A 13,003-nucleotide genomic window follows, 5' to 3' on the forward strand; every position below is an offset into this window, starting at 1 on the left:
TAATTCCTTTCCTCCACGTTGTCCACCAGCCTTGAAGTCACCCTGGAGTCCTGCCGTTCTCTCCTCAGTTAGCAGCTCTCTGACATCCAGGGTCTGACCACTCCTCGCGTCCTTCGTCAAGCCGCCGCTGGGGTTTAACTGGATTTGTCTGTAAGGCCCGTTTTCCCCATCAATCGATTGTTCACTGAATGACTGGGAAGACGCAAACACTCCAAAAATGGGTTATCAGCATAGAAATTTATTTGAATTCAAAATAATATTGTTCTATTTAGACTATAATTATCTAAAGCAATTATCATTCAGTGGCTCTGAAACAGGTCTAAAGACGTCATCCTTTTGAAGTCAAAAATATGTAAGAAGAATGTACAAGGAAGGAAAAATATAAAAAACAAGTTTACTGAGTATCGGGAATTGTTACAAGAGGGACGCACTCAGATACTATAATGGAGTCCAAATTATGAAACACACACCAAGGCGTTCTTTCACTTCAGCCATCCCCTGGAAAATAGCTCAGTAGCCTCAGTGACGCGAGAAGACCCCCACTCGGGCGTCACAGGGTCAACTTCCTGAGGGACATGGGTAGTTACTCACTATACTTCCCCTTTCTGTAACTCCTTTCCTCAAACGATTTCTTTTTTTTCCCCTTTAAGACTGGTTTCATGCTTATGAGAAACTTTTGGTTTTATTTGTAAACTGGAGCGAACATCCTGATTGAAGTAGTCAACGATGGAGTTGAAGATGCGCAGGATCAAACTTTTGAAATGGGTCAATCGGCCGTTTAACAGAGACCATTGGGGAGTAACAGAAAAAAAATCAGATACCGTATACTTGCTAAATAGATACAAAGAATATGCAGGAGAAAATGGGTGAAAAACCCATTCCATGGTGACCTAGACAATCAAAAGCAGACAGGTGACCTTTGATTAAACTCATTGAGCTTGTGGAAGCTCCGAGTCACAGCTGGGTTTCCACAGTGTCCACGGCCCCAGTGCCAGCTCAGAAGGTCTCCTCCTCTCGCAGATACTGGAACACGGACGAGAAGTCTTTCTTTGCGTAGCCCTTTGCGCACATCATCCTGTAGATCTGATGGGCTTGACTGCCCAGCAGGATTGGGCTCTTCGTGCTGGTGGCAGAGTCTTGTGCTAATCCCAGATCCTAAGTCAAACAAGGGCAGGAGAACACAGTGAGACCGGCAGGCAAGGCGCACTTTGGAACTGCGGCTCCTAATGCTTTGGTTTCAAAGAAGGACAAATGAAGAAAAAAAGAAGATACTTACAAACTCTGCAGTAAACTGTGTATGTACTTTATAAGTGCTTTCATAGAATTACAAAACTGCTCCAGCTCTGATTTGAGTGTCCTCTCCACTCCTCCTCCCTCCCCCAGACTTTGCACGCGGGTTACTCCACAGGTGAGATCACACAAATGCTTTTCCAACTCTGCAGAAGCCCGAAAGCCCAAACCAAACCCCATTTTGGAATCATCAGCTATCCATTCAATCTCTTATTCAGCAAATATTTAGCAATTCCTATGTGTGGGGCGTGGTGCTGAGTGCTGGTGACACCAAGTCACTACTCTCATGGGTCTTACTGCCCAGTGGGATAGACAACAAAAACAGATACTAACATTCCACCCAATGACACGTGCTGTGAAGAAAAATAAAGCAGAGCGAGGGGTTACAATGTGATGCATGGTAAGGGGGTGGGGTGAGAGAAAGAGTTCTGATGCACCAAATGTGTAGGGAAGACCTCCCCCACCCGAAGACACTGGACCTCAGGCCCCAACGCTAGGGAGGCAGACTTCTCTGGAGAGCTGGGGAAGAGCATTTGGGGCAGATGGAATGGTAGGGTCAAGGTCCTGCGGTGGGCAGATGGAATGGTGTGAACAGTCAAAAAATAACATGAAGGTCAATGAGGCAGAGCTAGAGTGAGCGAAGGGGCCAGGGAGGGAAGTACATAAGACGGGAAGGGCAGGGGAGCAACACAGAAGCGTCAGTGTCTGGATTTTAAGTGCAAGGAAACAATCGTCTTCACAACAACCCTGTAACATCTCTTAGACCTAATGCTTCATCCTGCAAGTTTCAGAAAACTTACGGCTATTTGAAAATAGACAAAGTTAACATTATAAATCTTGTATTGTTAAACTGTAGCTAATGGATACCCACGACCATAAAAATGAAATCTTGTCCAAAATTGAATTACCTGGGGTGCACAGAAGATAATGGGGGTACAGGTAATTGAAACAAGATCCCCCTTATTTCATTCACTTGTGATGGTAAGAGCTGCAAACAAGTAGCAAGACCAACTAGATTTTTCTCCTTACCATTACCACGCTATTTCCCTCACTCAGGGCAAAGTCAACAAGCAAAGAAAGGGGAGACAAGAAGCAAGATGAGAACTGTTTCTACTCTTTGAAGAACATCCTCGAAAATGGGGCAATTACTGATACCATCTACTCAAGAGAGAGAATGATTCAAAATAAAAACAGGCAAAGGTTAAAGAATGAATGAAATCTCTAGCTTCGTAAATATGTATGATACCACAGGCACAAATATTATTTTGTATTTATTTGAATAATTTTCACATGTAAACACATAGATTTAGAAAATCTACTTAACCTTGAATTCTTCTACATCTTCGACTAAAAAAACCAGTTTAATTATCACCCACACAACGAATGAGTGTGGATGGCTCCATGGTTGCTCATGACCCGACAAACAGACAAGCCTCTTTTGTCGACATCATTCAGTGGCACATCTGTGAGACGCTTTTAAAGGACCAAGACAAATATACACAGAAAGATAGCCCTTAATTTTTAACTCATTGATAGAATTAGAATATAAGAACTCAGAAAAACAACACAACAAGAAGACAACCCTGGGGGGGGGGCAGAAAACCTGTTAAGGCTTTTTCAAAGAGGTAAGTAAATTATTCCCCCAAATAAGAGTTCATAAAACCAAAACAAGGGGAATGAAAATGCTTTGGTAGCTGCGATCTGAAAGGATGAACATTCTGAAGATGGAACGGCAGCCTCTCAGTCCTGTCCGTCAGGGACACAGGTATGTTGGGGAGGTGCCAGGAGTCGTCGTCATGGTTTCCCAAAAGTTGTTTCTGAATGCCCATGAGTAACAGACCTCGAGGCTGGGGGCTCAGGAGAATGATCTAGTTTCTGTACTGACTGTGTTTTCTGACTACATACGTACGTCAGAATTTTATCATGTTAAGATCTAGAAATAAATGTCCAAGTCCCTACTTTCACGGCCTGCTAGCATCATATCCCAGGGCACAAGGACATTCCCTGGCAGTTAAGCACAACATCTCTTAGTAAAGTAGAGCCTGATCTGCCCAGGAAGGTACAACTGCTTTCATCACTGCAGCACTGATGGGGATTTCATCCATCTCCATCAATTTGTCTGTACAACTCTAACTGGCTCAGGTGTGTTCTTGCTAACAGCTCTCTGAGGTGGTGAAAGACTTTTTTAAAAGTTCCTTTCTAAGTCCTCTTGTCCGAAGCAACATTAAGACGGGTTCCTCTTTGTAAGGTGAATGACAGCTGCATTTCACAGAGGAAACGAAAATAAAACAGAAAGTAGTATCCGTATGTTTTACTACAGTATTGTCTATGCTACTAGTTGAAAAAGCTACCTTTTATTATCCCGAAGATCACAGCAGTTCCCTCCTGGGCAGGGACCCTGGAGAAGTGTGGCTAAGGCAAAGGCGTCCAGCGGAGTGGAGGGCGGCTCCGGGGAACAGGGCCCAGACAGAGCCAGCATTTCGGAAGGACGGCTGCGCCACTCCATGCCCTCTGGTGGGAAGCCTGCTACCTCTCATTTCACTTTACTTGTTAGCGGTTTCCTCTGCTGGAGCCCTTAGCAGTGTTTTAGGAACCAAATAAGCTAACAGGTCACGACCCACTCATACAGACGCAGAAAGGAAAGTGGGCATAAACGTGCCTCTTTCATTCGTCCCGGTGCCTAACAAATCACCCTGTGGTGCTGATGAGAACAATGCACCCAAGGAGCTCCTTCCTGTTTCCATCCACAGCCACACAGCACCATGATTAAAGGAGGATACGCAGACCTAAACACCAGGGCCAAAATGGCCTAGAAGTATTTTCTAAGATGAAACATGAGAAGAAACAAAACCGTAAAACAGGAAACACGGAAACGAAACGAGAAGCATCAAACGCTGCTTCATGCACTAGACACCTGAAGTGCCAGGCAGAGTGCCAGGAGCAGAGCAGAGGGGCGAGGAAGGCTGAGCCGGGCAAAGGCTCAGTGACAGAGGACTCGGGGCCGAAGCAGAGAGGGGAGCAAAGCTGAGCCGGTGAGGATGGCGGAGGCCTAGTCACTGAGGGCCCAGGAGGACCGCCTGTGGACCGGGGCTTTAATCTATCTACCAGGAGCTGGAACCATGAAAGCAACGAAATAGGAAAAAACGTCATCATAAGGTTTTTACATGTCAGGAAGCTCATGTTTCCCTGAGATGGCAAATGAACACGAGAAGACGAGGATGAAAGGCAGGAGACCAGGCACGAGCGGATGTGTGCTGTCGCCTGGGTGAGGCTCGGCCGAGGTACCGGTTGTGGCAGAAGAGGGAATGGAGGACTCAGGGCGTCGTGATGAGCAGGACAGGCAACACCGCGGGGGAGGAAGGAGTGAGCATGTATCCAGGGGTGGGCACTGTTACTTTGGTAATCAGGAAAAAAATGTTAATTGGGGGAGGTGGGTACAAGCTCTATGCCGAAATCCGAAATTCTGTTCATCTGTGCAGCATTTCCTAAAGCTGAGATCACAAGTGAGAAGAGGCCAAGCTTGCTTTTCAAGTGACTGTACCCATAAACACATATTCCTAACCCAGAACGATGTACGCAGACATCCAGTATCGTGAGGAAGAGCCTCTCTCCGTGGTGTGTGCATCCCATGCCAACGTATTAGTGACCATCGGAAAATTCCTACTGCTTCCCTTCGAAGGGTTTGGTAGATTAACGTAAATTCTTGATGAAGGACAAAATTTTACTAGCTCAGATTATAAAAACCCAAGCACAAAAGAAAAATCCCAGCCCATTCCTCTCATTTGAAAAGTCAGTAACAAAAATGAATACAATAAGGATTTTTATCTAAGTTTTAACTCCTTTCTAGCAAGTAAGTGAATCATTATTTCGGTAATTTGCCTTGTAGGATTTTGCTTTTCATGTCTACATGCTTTGTTAAAGGTGGGGGGGGGGCGGAGAGTGGGGAGACAGGGATGGAGGGAGGGGAGGAGAATCACACCATGAAACACCCCGACCTCGGGCAGCCTCTGCATTTGCCATACCTTAGCCATGAGCGTTGATCCGAATCCGCCCTGATAGTTGTTAGCCGAGGGGACGCCATCCATCACTCCAGGGACAGGGTTGTAAGTGTCACTTGACCAACACCGTCCTGAGCTCATATTTAGGATTTTAGCCAACAGTTTTGGGTCAAGCCCTAACCTGTCAAAGGTCAAAGAAAAGAAGTGTTAAATGTCAAAATGTGCAAGTCATGCGTGACGTATCTATGAGTGAGGACACTCTGTCCTCTGTCTCCATTTATTATATGTCTTCAAAAATCAAAGCAGATTGATGAAAGTGAAAAATCCAATCTTAAATTATAAGGTATTAAAAGCAAGTGATTTAACAATTCTGACAGTCTGCAATGAAAGGAAACCTGCATCGCCCCACTTAAGAAATAACACACAATCACATAAAAGTGTTGTTGGTGAATCACATGCAGTTTTTCTGTGGAAAAACAAACATCCTCCGTTGACCATTATGCATTTATATGTCACACAGAACCTGACACTCTTATGATCATCTAGATTCTGCATTCTCTTTTCACAAATGATGTATTTCAGAAAGGAGGACTGACAAATAAACCATGCCCCATGTGAGCCTGTGTGGACACATTCATTTCTGTTTGCTCTTTTATCTTTTCTGAGAATCAATGCAGGAGATGAGCCACGAGCAAGCAGTACAATGAGCTTAAGAGAAGTTATCATCATAGAAGACATTTCTTGCTGCAAACTTTTCCTTATTCATTAAATCTTCATCAGACAATCCTGCTTATGAAGCAAGTCTGCACAGAGTTGTGACACATGCTATCTACTCCCAGACATGCACCACAGTTCTGGGTCAACTGCTGATAAGGTTACTGATCCTGATAAAACAAAGCTTGCCCAAGCGGAAACATCATTTGTTCTATCACCGAGCTGATGGCATAAATGGCTGTTCGATGTGGACCCAGGGAAAAAAAAGAATCAAAATGCTGTATGACTTTGATCCTCAGTCTCTTACTGCAGTTTGGGAAGCATAGTTTTGCTAAGTATCACTAAATCAAGATTCAAATAAAATTTGCTTTTTCTTAAAACCAATCTCTTCCACAGTTTTTTTTAAAAGGTTGAAGAAAGACACATATGGACGTTACACCATATAGGAGACCATTCTGCGTGGCGTGGGCCCAGCCTCCAGTGCCAAACATTCACTGCAAAGTAACTTCCTAAAATCCCTGCTAAACCTTCCAAGGACGAGCGTAACTGGTTCAACCACTCTGCCCTTTTCATCTGCAAATATCCCTCTTTTGTGATGTGATTAGCGGCACTGGCTCCTTTGTTTTCTGTAAAAGGTAACCACCTAAAGCAACCAGTGCATAGTAAATGAGGACCATCCTGTAATGTGCCCAGAGGTAGAAATAAAGGCCTGTCATCGTGGAGACCAAGGCTTTTGCTCCCCTTGAGAGAAAAGCCACGCTGTCCCTTTTCCACCGCAGGACTCGGTAGTCCGTGTGAATGTCTCATTTCATCCATAATGACGTGGACACCAACTGTACATTTTGGCACGTTTAGGTTCTTGTTTATTTGTTCCAGATATATGCACGCTGACTTCAAATCTGAATATCATGACCAGTGAACACTTTTCTAATGTTAGCACAGGGGCCTTGGGCTGATAGCCAGGATGCATGTGGACTTACTGTGTAACGTAACTGTTCTGTAATACCATTTGGCATGCCATGTACATGAATTCACATGGTGGATCATGTTACAGTGAGGCTTTTTCCTAAGGAGCCTAAGAGACATAAAAGATCCACTCTAGATTGGCTATCACACATTCTCTTCAACCGTAGACTGCTGGGAAAAATACCAGCAGTTTCATTCATTCTTTCCTAAAGATTCAAGTTTGTTACATGTATAGTTGCTACTGATACTTTCCCCTATTAAATAAAATCGGGCTATCCATATGCTGCTGCAGCAGATGACTCAGGAAAAGAAAAAGCCAATGTGTTTAGGCAAGAACTGTGAGAAGTAAAATCATGAATTAATAATTAGACAATTTGCTATAATTGCAAGTATGTTCTCTAAGCACAAATATTGAAGAATCTGTATGTCTAATGTGTTCCATGAGCAGGGAATACTTTCAAAGATCTGAAAATACTGCCTTTCCCTTTCATTTGAAATATAATTTAGGGGCTTCCTAATTTAGATTCTTTAAAAATGGTTTATCATATTTCAAGCTACATAGTTACTCCCCTCTTTATAATCCATCAGGTTACACTTAACAGTCCCTTACAACCATCTTTATTACCAGAGACATTCACACCCCATCTGTAATACCAAAATGATGAGCAAAGCTTATCATCCTTTGTAAACCCTGAAACTTCATTTTTCCTCTAATGTTCAAGGAAAAATACTGGCACTAATTTCTGGAATCCTTTTTGGTAAACACATTGCTACTTAGAAGCTTCCTGAGGGGCACAGGGGAAAAAAGAGGTGGCAGTTGCTATGTGCTCACTTTTCAATCCGATGCCTCCCACCAAGCCGCTTCCCCTTCCAGAAAGCTACCCCCTCTCCACTTTGCCTCCACTCTCCACCCTGCAGCAAAGTGCATCATTAAAAAGAGCAAGTTAGAAGTGTTTTGCATTTCATCTTTCTGAGGATTCTTTCCCTGGCACATATATAACTGACAGTTAAAATTAGACATGATATTAAAATCAGTTACTGAAGTCCTCTGTCTTCCACTGTGCCCAAAGCTTGTAATGGTCTGAAACCAGCTAGAATACACAGTAATTGTCATTCAGAGAGTCTATCCTAGAACGTCATGCTTCACTGGAGAAGACTGAGTTTCCATCTGAAATCAACAAATTAATCCAAGACAGGTATCTGAAAGGGCAAGTTTAATAGGAAGCAGCTACTGGGCTCTCAACCATGATAAAATGTTATTGCTGTTTCCCTGTAAATTGGCTGGGAACATATGATACTTTCTGCATAAGAGCCCCATTGCTGCTCAGGAGATATACAGCTCAAGCCATCAAAAGGATGACAGTCTGTCAGTCCCCATAATAACTTGCCACTGGATGTGGTTCGAGAGTGCACGCATGCACGCATGTGGCTTTACGATTGCTGGAATGTTCTCTGATATAAACAGAATGAATTCATTGCTCTGACCGCATATATAATGCAATTCAAATAAACGTCACTGTGTCAAATCTACTCACCTTTAAAACACAAGAATTTTAAATGAACTATTGGGAGAAATAAAAATGCAGAAACTGTAAAAAATTTAAAGACCATCCAAACGTTTACCTTCGCTGTAGCCAAGGCTTTTAAGGGCCAAGTAAGTCTGTTCCCTTTATATTCTCGGTAAGTATCCACCTATACTTTTTGGTTTTACATCAGAACAAAGCAAGTAACGTCACTAAACTGAGAGGCTCATACACAGGAACAGCTCTAGATGGGACATGTCTGAAACTATGTCGATCTTAGTCAATCATCCAGTCAGTCACCAAATGCTCACACAGATCTGCCAAGGAGACCACAGTAAAGAAGCTAAGACTAAATGGTAATGCAAAACCAAAAATACAATAAAAATTTTTTTAACTTCCAACAGCTGGGGTGGGGGAGGGGGTGGGAGGAGAAGCTAAGGAGCTGTGCCCACCTCCACCAGTGGGCCAGTGAAGCTACTCGTCCAGATACTTTTACCTGAGGCAGGAGAAGTGCCTGCCTCCCTTACTCCCTCATCCACTTGACAAATCTTCAGGGCGCCAACTACATGCTAAGTATGTTCTTAAGATATGGCAGTGAGCAGACAAAGCCACCCCCCTTCATGGAGCTTGCGTTCCAGTTAGGAAGATGCAATCAATGAAAATATAATGCCAGCTAGTGAGTAGTGTTATGAAGAAAAAGCATCCCAGTGCGATTCAATTCAATTACTAACCACCAGCACCATCACATCGATCACTACCATGTATTGAGCGCCTACTACATGCCAGGATCTGTTTTAAAAGATTTACATGAAGCAACTCATTTAATCTGAACAACAACCCTAGCGATAGATGCTATTATTTCTGTCATGTCATTGATGAGAAAAGTTTAGGTTTACAGTAGAGCAGGAATGCAGACATAAATCGACACCCAAATTCACACAATCCTGAGTCTTGCTGGATCGTGTGGGTAGTAAATTTGATAGCCAATCAGCCAACCTGATGGCATTTTATCAGCTTATTAAGAAATTCGGTCAAACTTTTACTACGAACCTTTTGTCATTTATTAAATCTACTAGGGCATATACTTAAGGGCTTCAGTCATCACCTGACAAAGAAACCGACAACAACTTCTATAGGCAGCAGCCACGACACTGCAACTACGCTTGTGGGAAAGCGTGCGTCTTGCACGGCCTTCCAGAAGTTCAACTGCTCATTAAGCATTAGGTGGAAAAAGACAAGACGGGTGTTGCCGAAGGGGCCTGAGGCCTGGTTGGTAATGCAAATAACTTCTACCACCACTATCGAAAACGATAAAACAAAAAGAATTCCCAGTGGAGCAAAACTAAAAACAAAGTAACACAACTCGCATTATTGATGCTGTTCCTCTGCAATGCACAGGAACAAAAAAACTCTCCAACACAAGCAGGGCACTGTGAGCGCCATGGAGCTGTGTTCTGAGTCCCCATGAGAGCCCAATTAGAAGGCAGAACGGTCTCATAAAAAAGAATCCTGAAATATGTTGTATACCAATATTTTTTATGGTTTACTTTTTTATAGCATTTTAAACTTTCACTAACATCCATAAAGACTCACTGTAAAAGATCATAGAGTCAATAAGAGTTTTAAACTGTAAGAGTTTATTCTTCTCTTAAAAAAAAAAGGAAATATCAGTGTTCTGGAAAAACAGACTTAGGAGAATGAAACTAATCAGAAATGATCACTCCATAGGAACAGGTGACTCAATTTGTGAATGTTGACATTAACGCCCTAAAAAAACTCTCACCACTTTGGAGTGAACAGAATATAAATGTGGCTGAAGCACTTCGATGCTATACCGCTTTGTGGGAATTTACTACTTGGGAATTTATGTTTGCTGATGCCAATTTTCTCTTTCACCTTGCAAAGCTCAGTAAATTGTGGCTGCTCTCTATACCCTATTAGAGAGCAATCCTGTCATTTTCGACCACGTCTGTAAACCATGAGCAAAGACAATGGCAGAAGCAATCATTCCTAGAACTTTCCAACCACTGAGAATCTTCGTAAGATAAATAATAAAATCCTAATATTATAAAAATTATTAATATAATCTGAAGCACTGAAAACATATAGGTCATTATAATAATTAAGTAAAACTAGTGAGTTCCTGCTCTGTGTTCAAACATAAGTGTATACAGTAATGCAGATAGAGTTTTGGGAAAAAAATGAAGCATTTGAAAGTTTCATACTTCTAAATATTGTTTTTATCATAGTGGATCAAGGCCAGCGACAAGATAAAATGTATTTATTGCTTCTGCTTTTAACATTTCCATTTGAAACTGTATCACTTTTCGTATTTTCTTTGATAAACCACTCTAGTACCTAATGTACACATTTCATTCAATTCATTTGATTCAACTGATTTTCATCCTGTTCTTTATTAGCTGGTATCTGGAGTTGGACTTCCACAAGCATTTACCATACAAAAACTTCATTTTCAAAGGGCAAATGACCATCTCCTAAGGGTTTTGCCAGGAAAATCCTCTGTGGAATGCCAGAGGACAGGTCCTCACTGTGCCCAGGGAACATCCCCATCAGTGACACCTCAGGGCAGCAGCTGGACGTGCACACTCAGGCACAGATAAAGAGGGAAGTTTCAGTACGACCTCACCTGGGTTCATCTAGGCTTTTACACTTCTACAATGTTTTCATTTATATCCAGAATAATAAAAATAAAATTATATAGATGCACATGTATATTAATGCTCTAATCCTACTGTCAACACCAATTAAATTTTGTATGCAATTTTGGTTTCAGAAATTTACATTTTCTTCTAGGAAATTAGTCTAGAGGATGGACATGTAAACAAGTCATTAGTAACCAGTTTTTCAATTATAATAAGTGACCCATAGCCTAAAATTGGCTACGACAGAGAACAATGAATAGCTTCCTATATACACTACCAGTTTTATTAAAGCTTTGTACAGATATGCTAAGCTTACCATCTTAGAGACATTCAATTTTAAAATGTAAATGGTACAGGATATTGATAAACCAATTAGCGCTGATGCAAAGCAAATTCCTCTTTTATCTCAATTACAACATGACAACTTAATAGGTCAAGACAGTTTAACATCTGAGACAAGGACAATTCAATAAAACAATAGTATCTTGATATGGTAATTAAGGGAAAATGTGAATCCATTACTATGTTTTAAAAAATACCTCAAGTACTTTGGTTCTTTTTATTGCTTCTATCAAAAGCTGTGATATGAAACACCAGTGTGATCTGTGATCTATTTGGTGTGTAGTTTTGGAAAGTGTGAAACAAACATGTGAATAAAACATCTTGCTCTCTAAGCATTTTTTAAAGTAAGAGACATATATTTATTATATTCATGAAATCCAAACATTATAAAACTAGGTAGTTAATCACATGTAGCATTCCTAACCCCCCAAATTACAGGCTAAAATTTAGACATTAACCTTCAGCATTCCAAGGGAAGAACAGTGTCGGAGGGCAAACAGGGCTCCTGAGGTGCTTTAAGCAAAGTGTGGAAGCCACTTTATTTTAGTGGAAAGATACAGCTTTAACGTCAAGTGACAAAGCCACAGGTACGCACAGGAGTTGCAGCTTCATAAATGCCATCCAGCTTAAGCAATAAGCAACCAAGAGCCCTTTTAGTGTAGATTTTGGAGACTGTATTTAAAATAGACACACAAAACAAGGAACGTGGTGACGTAACGCTTGAATTCACTGTATATTAAAACCACGTTTTATAGAAATCTGTCCTACATGGTCAAAGCATGTTTAAACTATATAGTAAATGTGTTTCTTGCATCTCAACATCATAGAAGAAATGGGGCTTCCACATAAAAAGGATAATGAAGCTTCGGACATACAGTGCGTGCAGTACACTTGACGGCCATGGCAGAGAGTACTCTCCCTCTCCAGGGTGCCACGAGTCATCAAATAAGCGAACTCTATTAATGTTCAATAATGAAGTACTTTCAAACATTCCTGGATCCACTTATTTACCTCTCATAAACTTTTTTTTCGACATCAAAAAAATCAAATGGAAAAGTTCATTTGATTAGCACGGAAGAAAGAAAAAGAGAAAAAAAATACTGTGAGTACATGAAAATGTACTGTTCAACAAACCTGATCCCAAGATTCATGGCTTCAGCAGTTCCAATCATAGTAATAGCTAACAGCATGTTGTTGCAGATCTTTGCGGCCTGAAAACAAATCAAGTACATATTGAATATTTTTATTTTCGAGTTATAACTCACAGGAAGTTTTTTATCGCCCAGTTCCACGTGCTTTTTGCTAGAAGAGAGAGCATCGGACAGCTGATTCTCCACAATGGGGAAGGGAACAGGGTGCCACAGGCTTCCCTCGGAGCCTAACGTGTCATCCCACGGCAGGGGCCAGGGGCTCCTCTACCACTAGGTGGGAGCCCACAGAGCTCCTCCTGCGGGCTCAGCCTGATCAGGATACTGATCTACAGGGCGTGACCTCTCTTTAAGGGGTG

At 41.8% G+C, this 13,003-nt stretch overlaps 1 protein-coding gene across 2 annotated transcripts in view; it reads right to left on the reverse strand.

Moving 5' to 3' along the window:
* Positions 1-202: 202 nt before the first annotated feature.
* Positions 203-13,003, reverse strand: part of HIBADH (3-hydroxyisobutyrate dehydrogenase) — a 102,803-nt gene continuing 90,002 nt past the window's right edge. For both annotated transcript variants that reach the window (XM_037126457.2, XM_037126458.2), the window contains exons 6-8: positions 12,631-12,707; positions 5,313-5,469; positions 203-1,155 (exon numbers count right to left, since the gene is read on the reverse strand). In XM_037126457.2, the coding sequence (XP_036982352.2) occupies positions 997-1,155; positions 5,313-5,469; positions 12,631-12,707 (393 nt within the window). In that variant the 3' untranslated portion in view covers positions 203-996. The remainder of the gene's footprint in view (positions 1,156-5,312; positions 5,470-12,630; positions 12,708-13,003) is intronic.

The sequence above is a fragment of the Artibeus jamaicensis genome, unplaced genomic scaffold (genome assembly GCF_021234435.1).
Source record: "Artibeus jamaicensis isolate MK-2021 breed Jamaican fruit bat unplaced genomic scaffold, CSHL_Jam_final contig_3230, whole genome shotgun sequence".
NCBI classification, from domain to species: domain Eukaryota; kingdom Metazoa; phylum Chordata; class Mammalia; order Chiroptera; family Phyllostomidae; genus Artibeus; species Artibeus jamaicensis.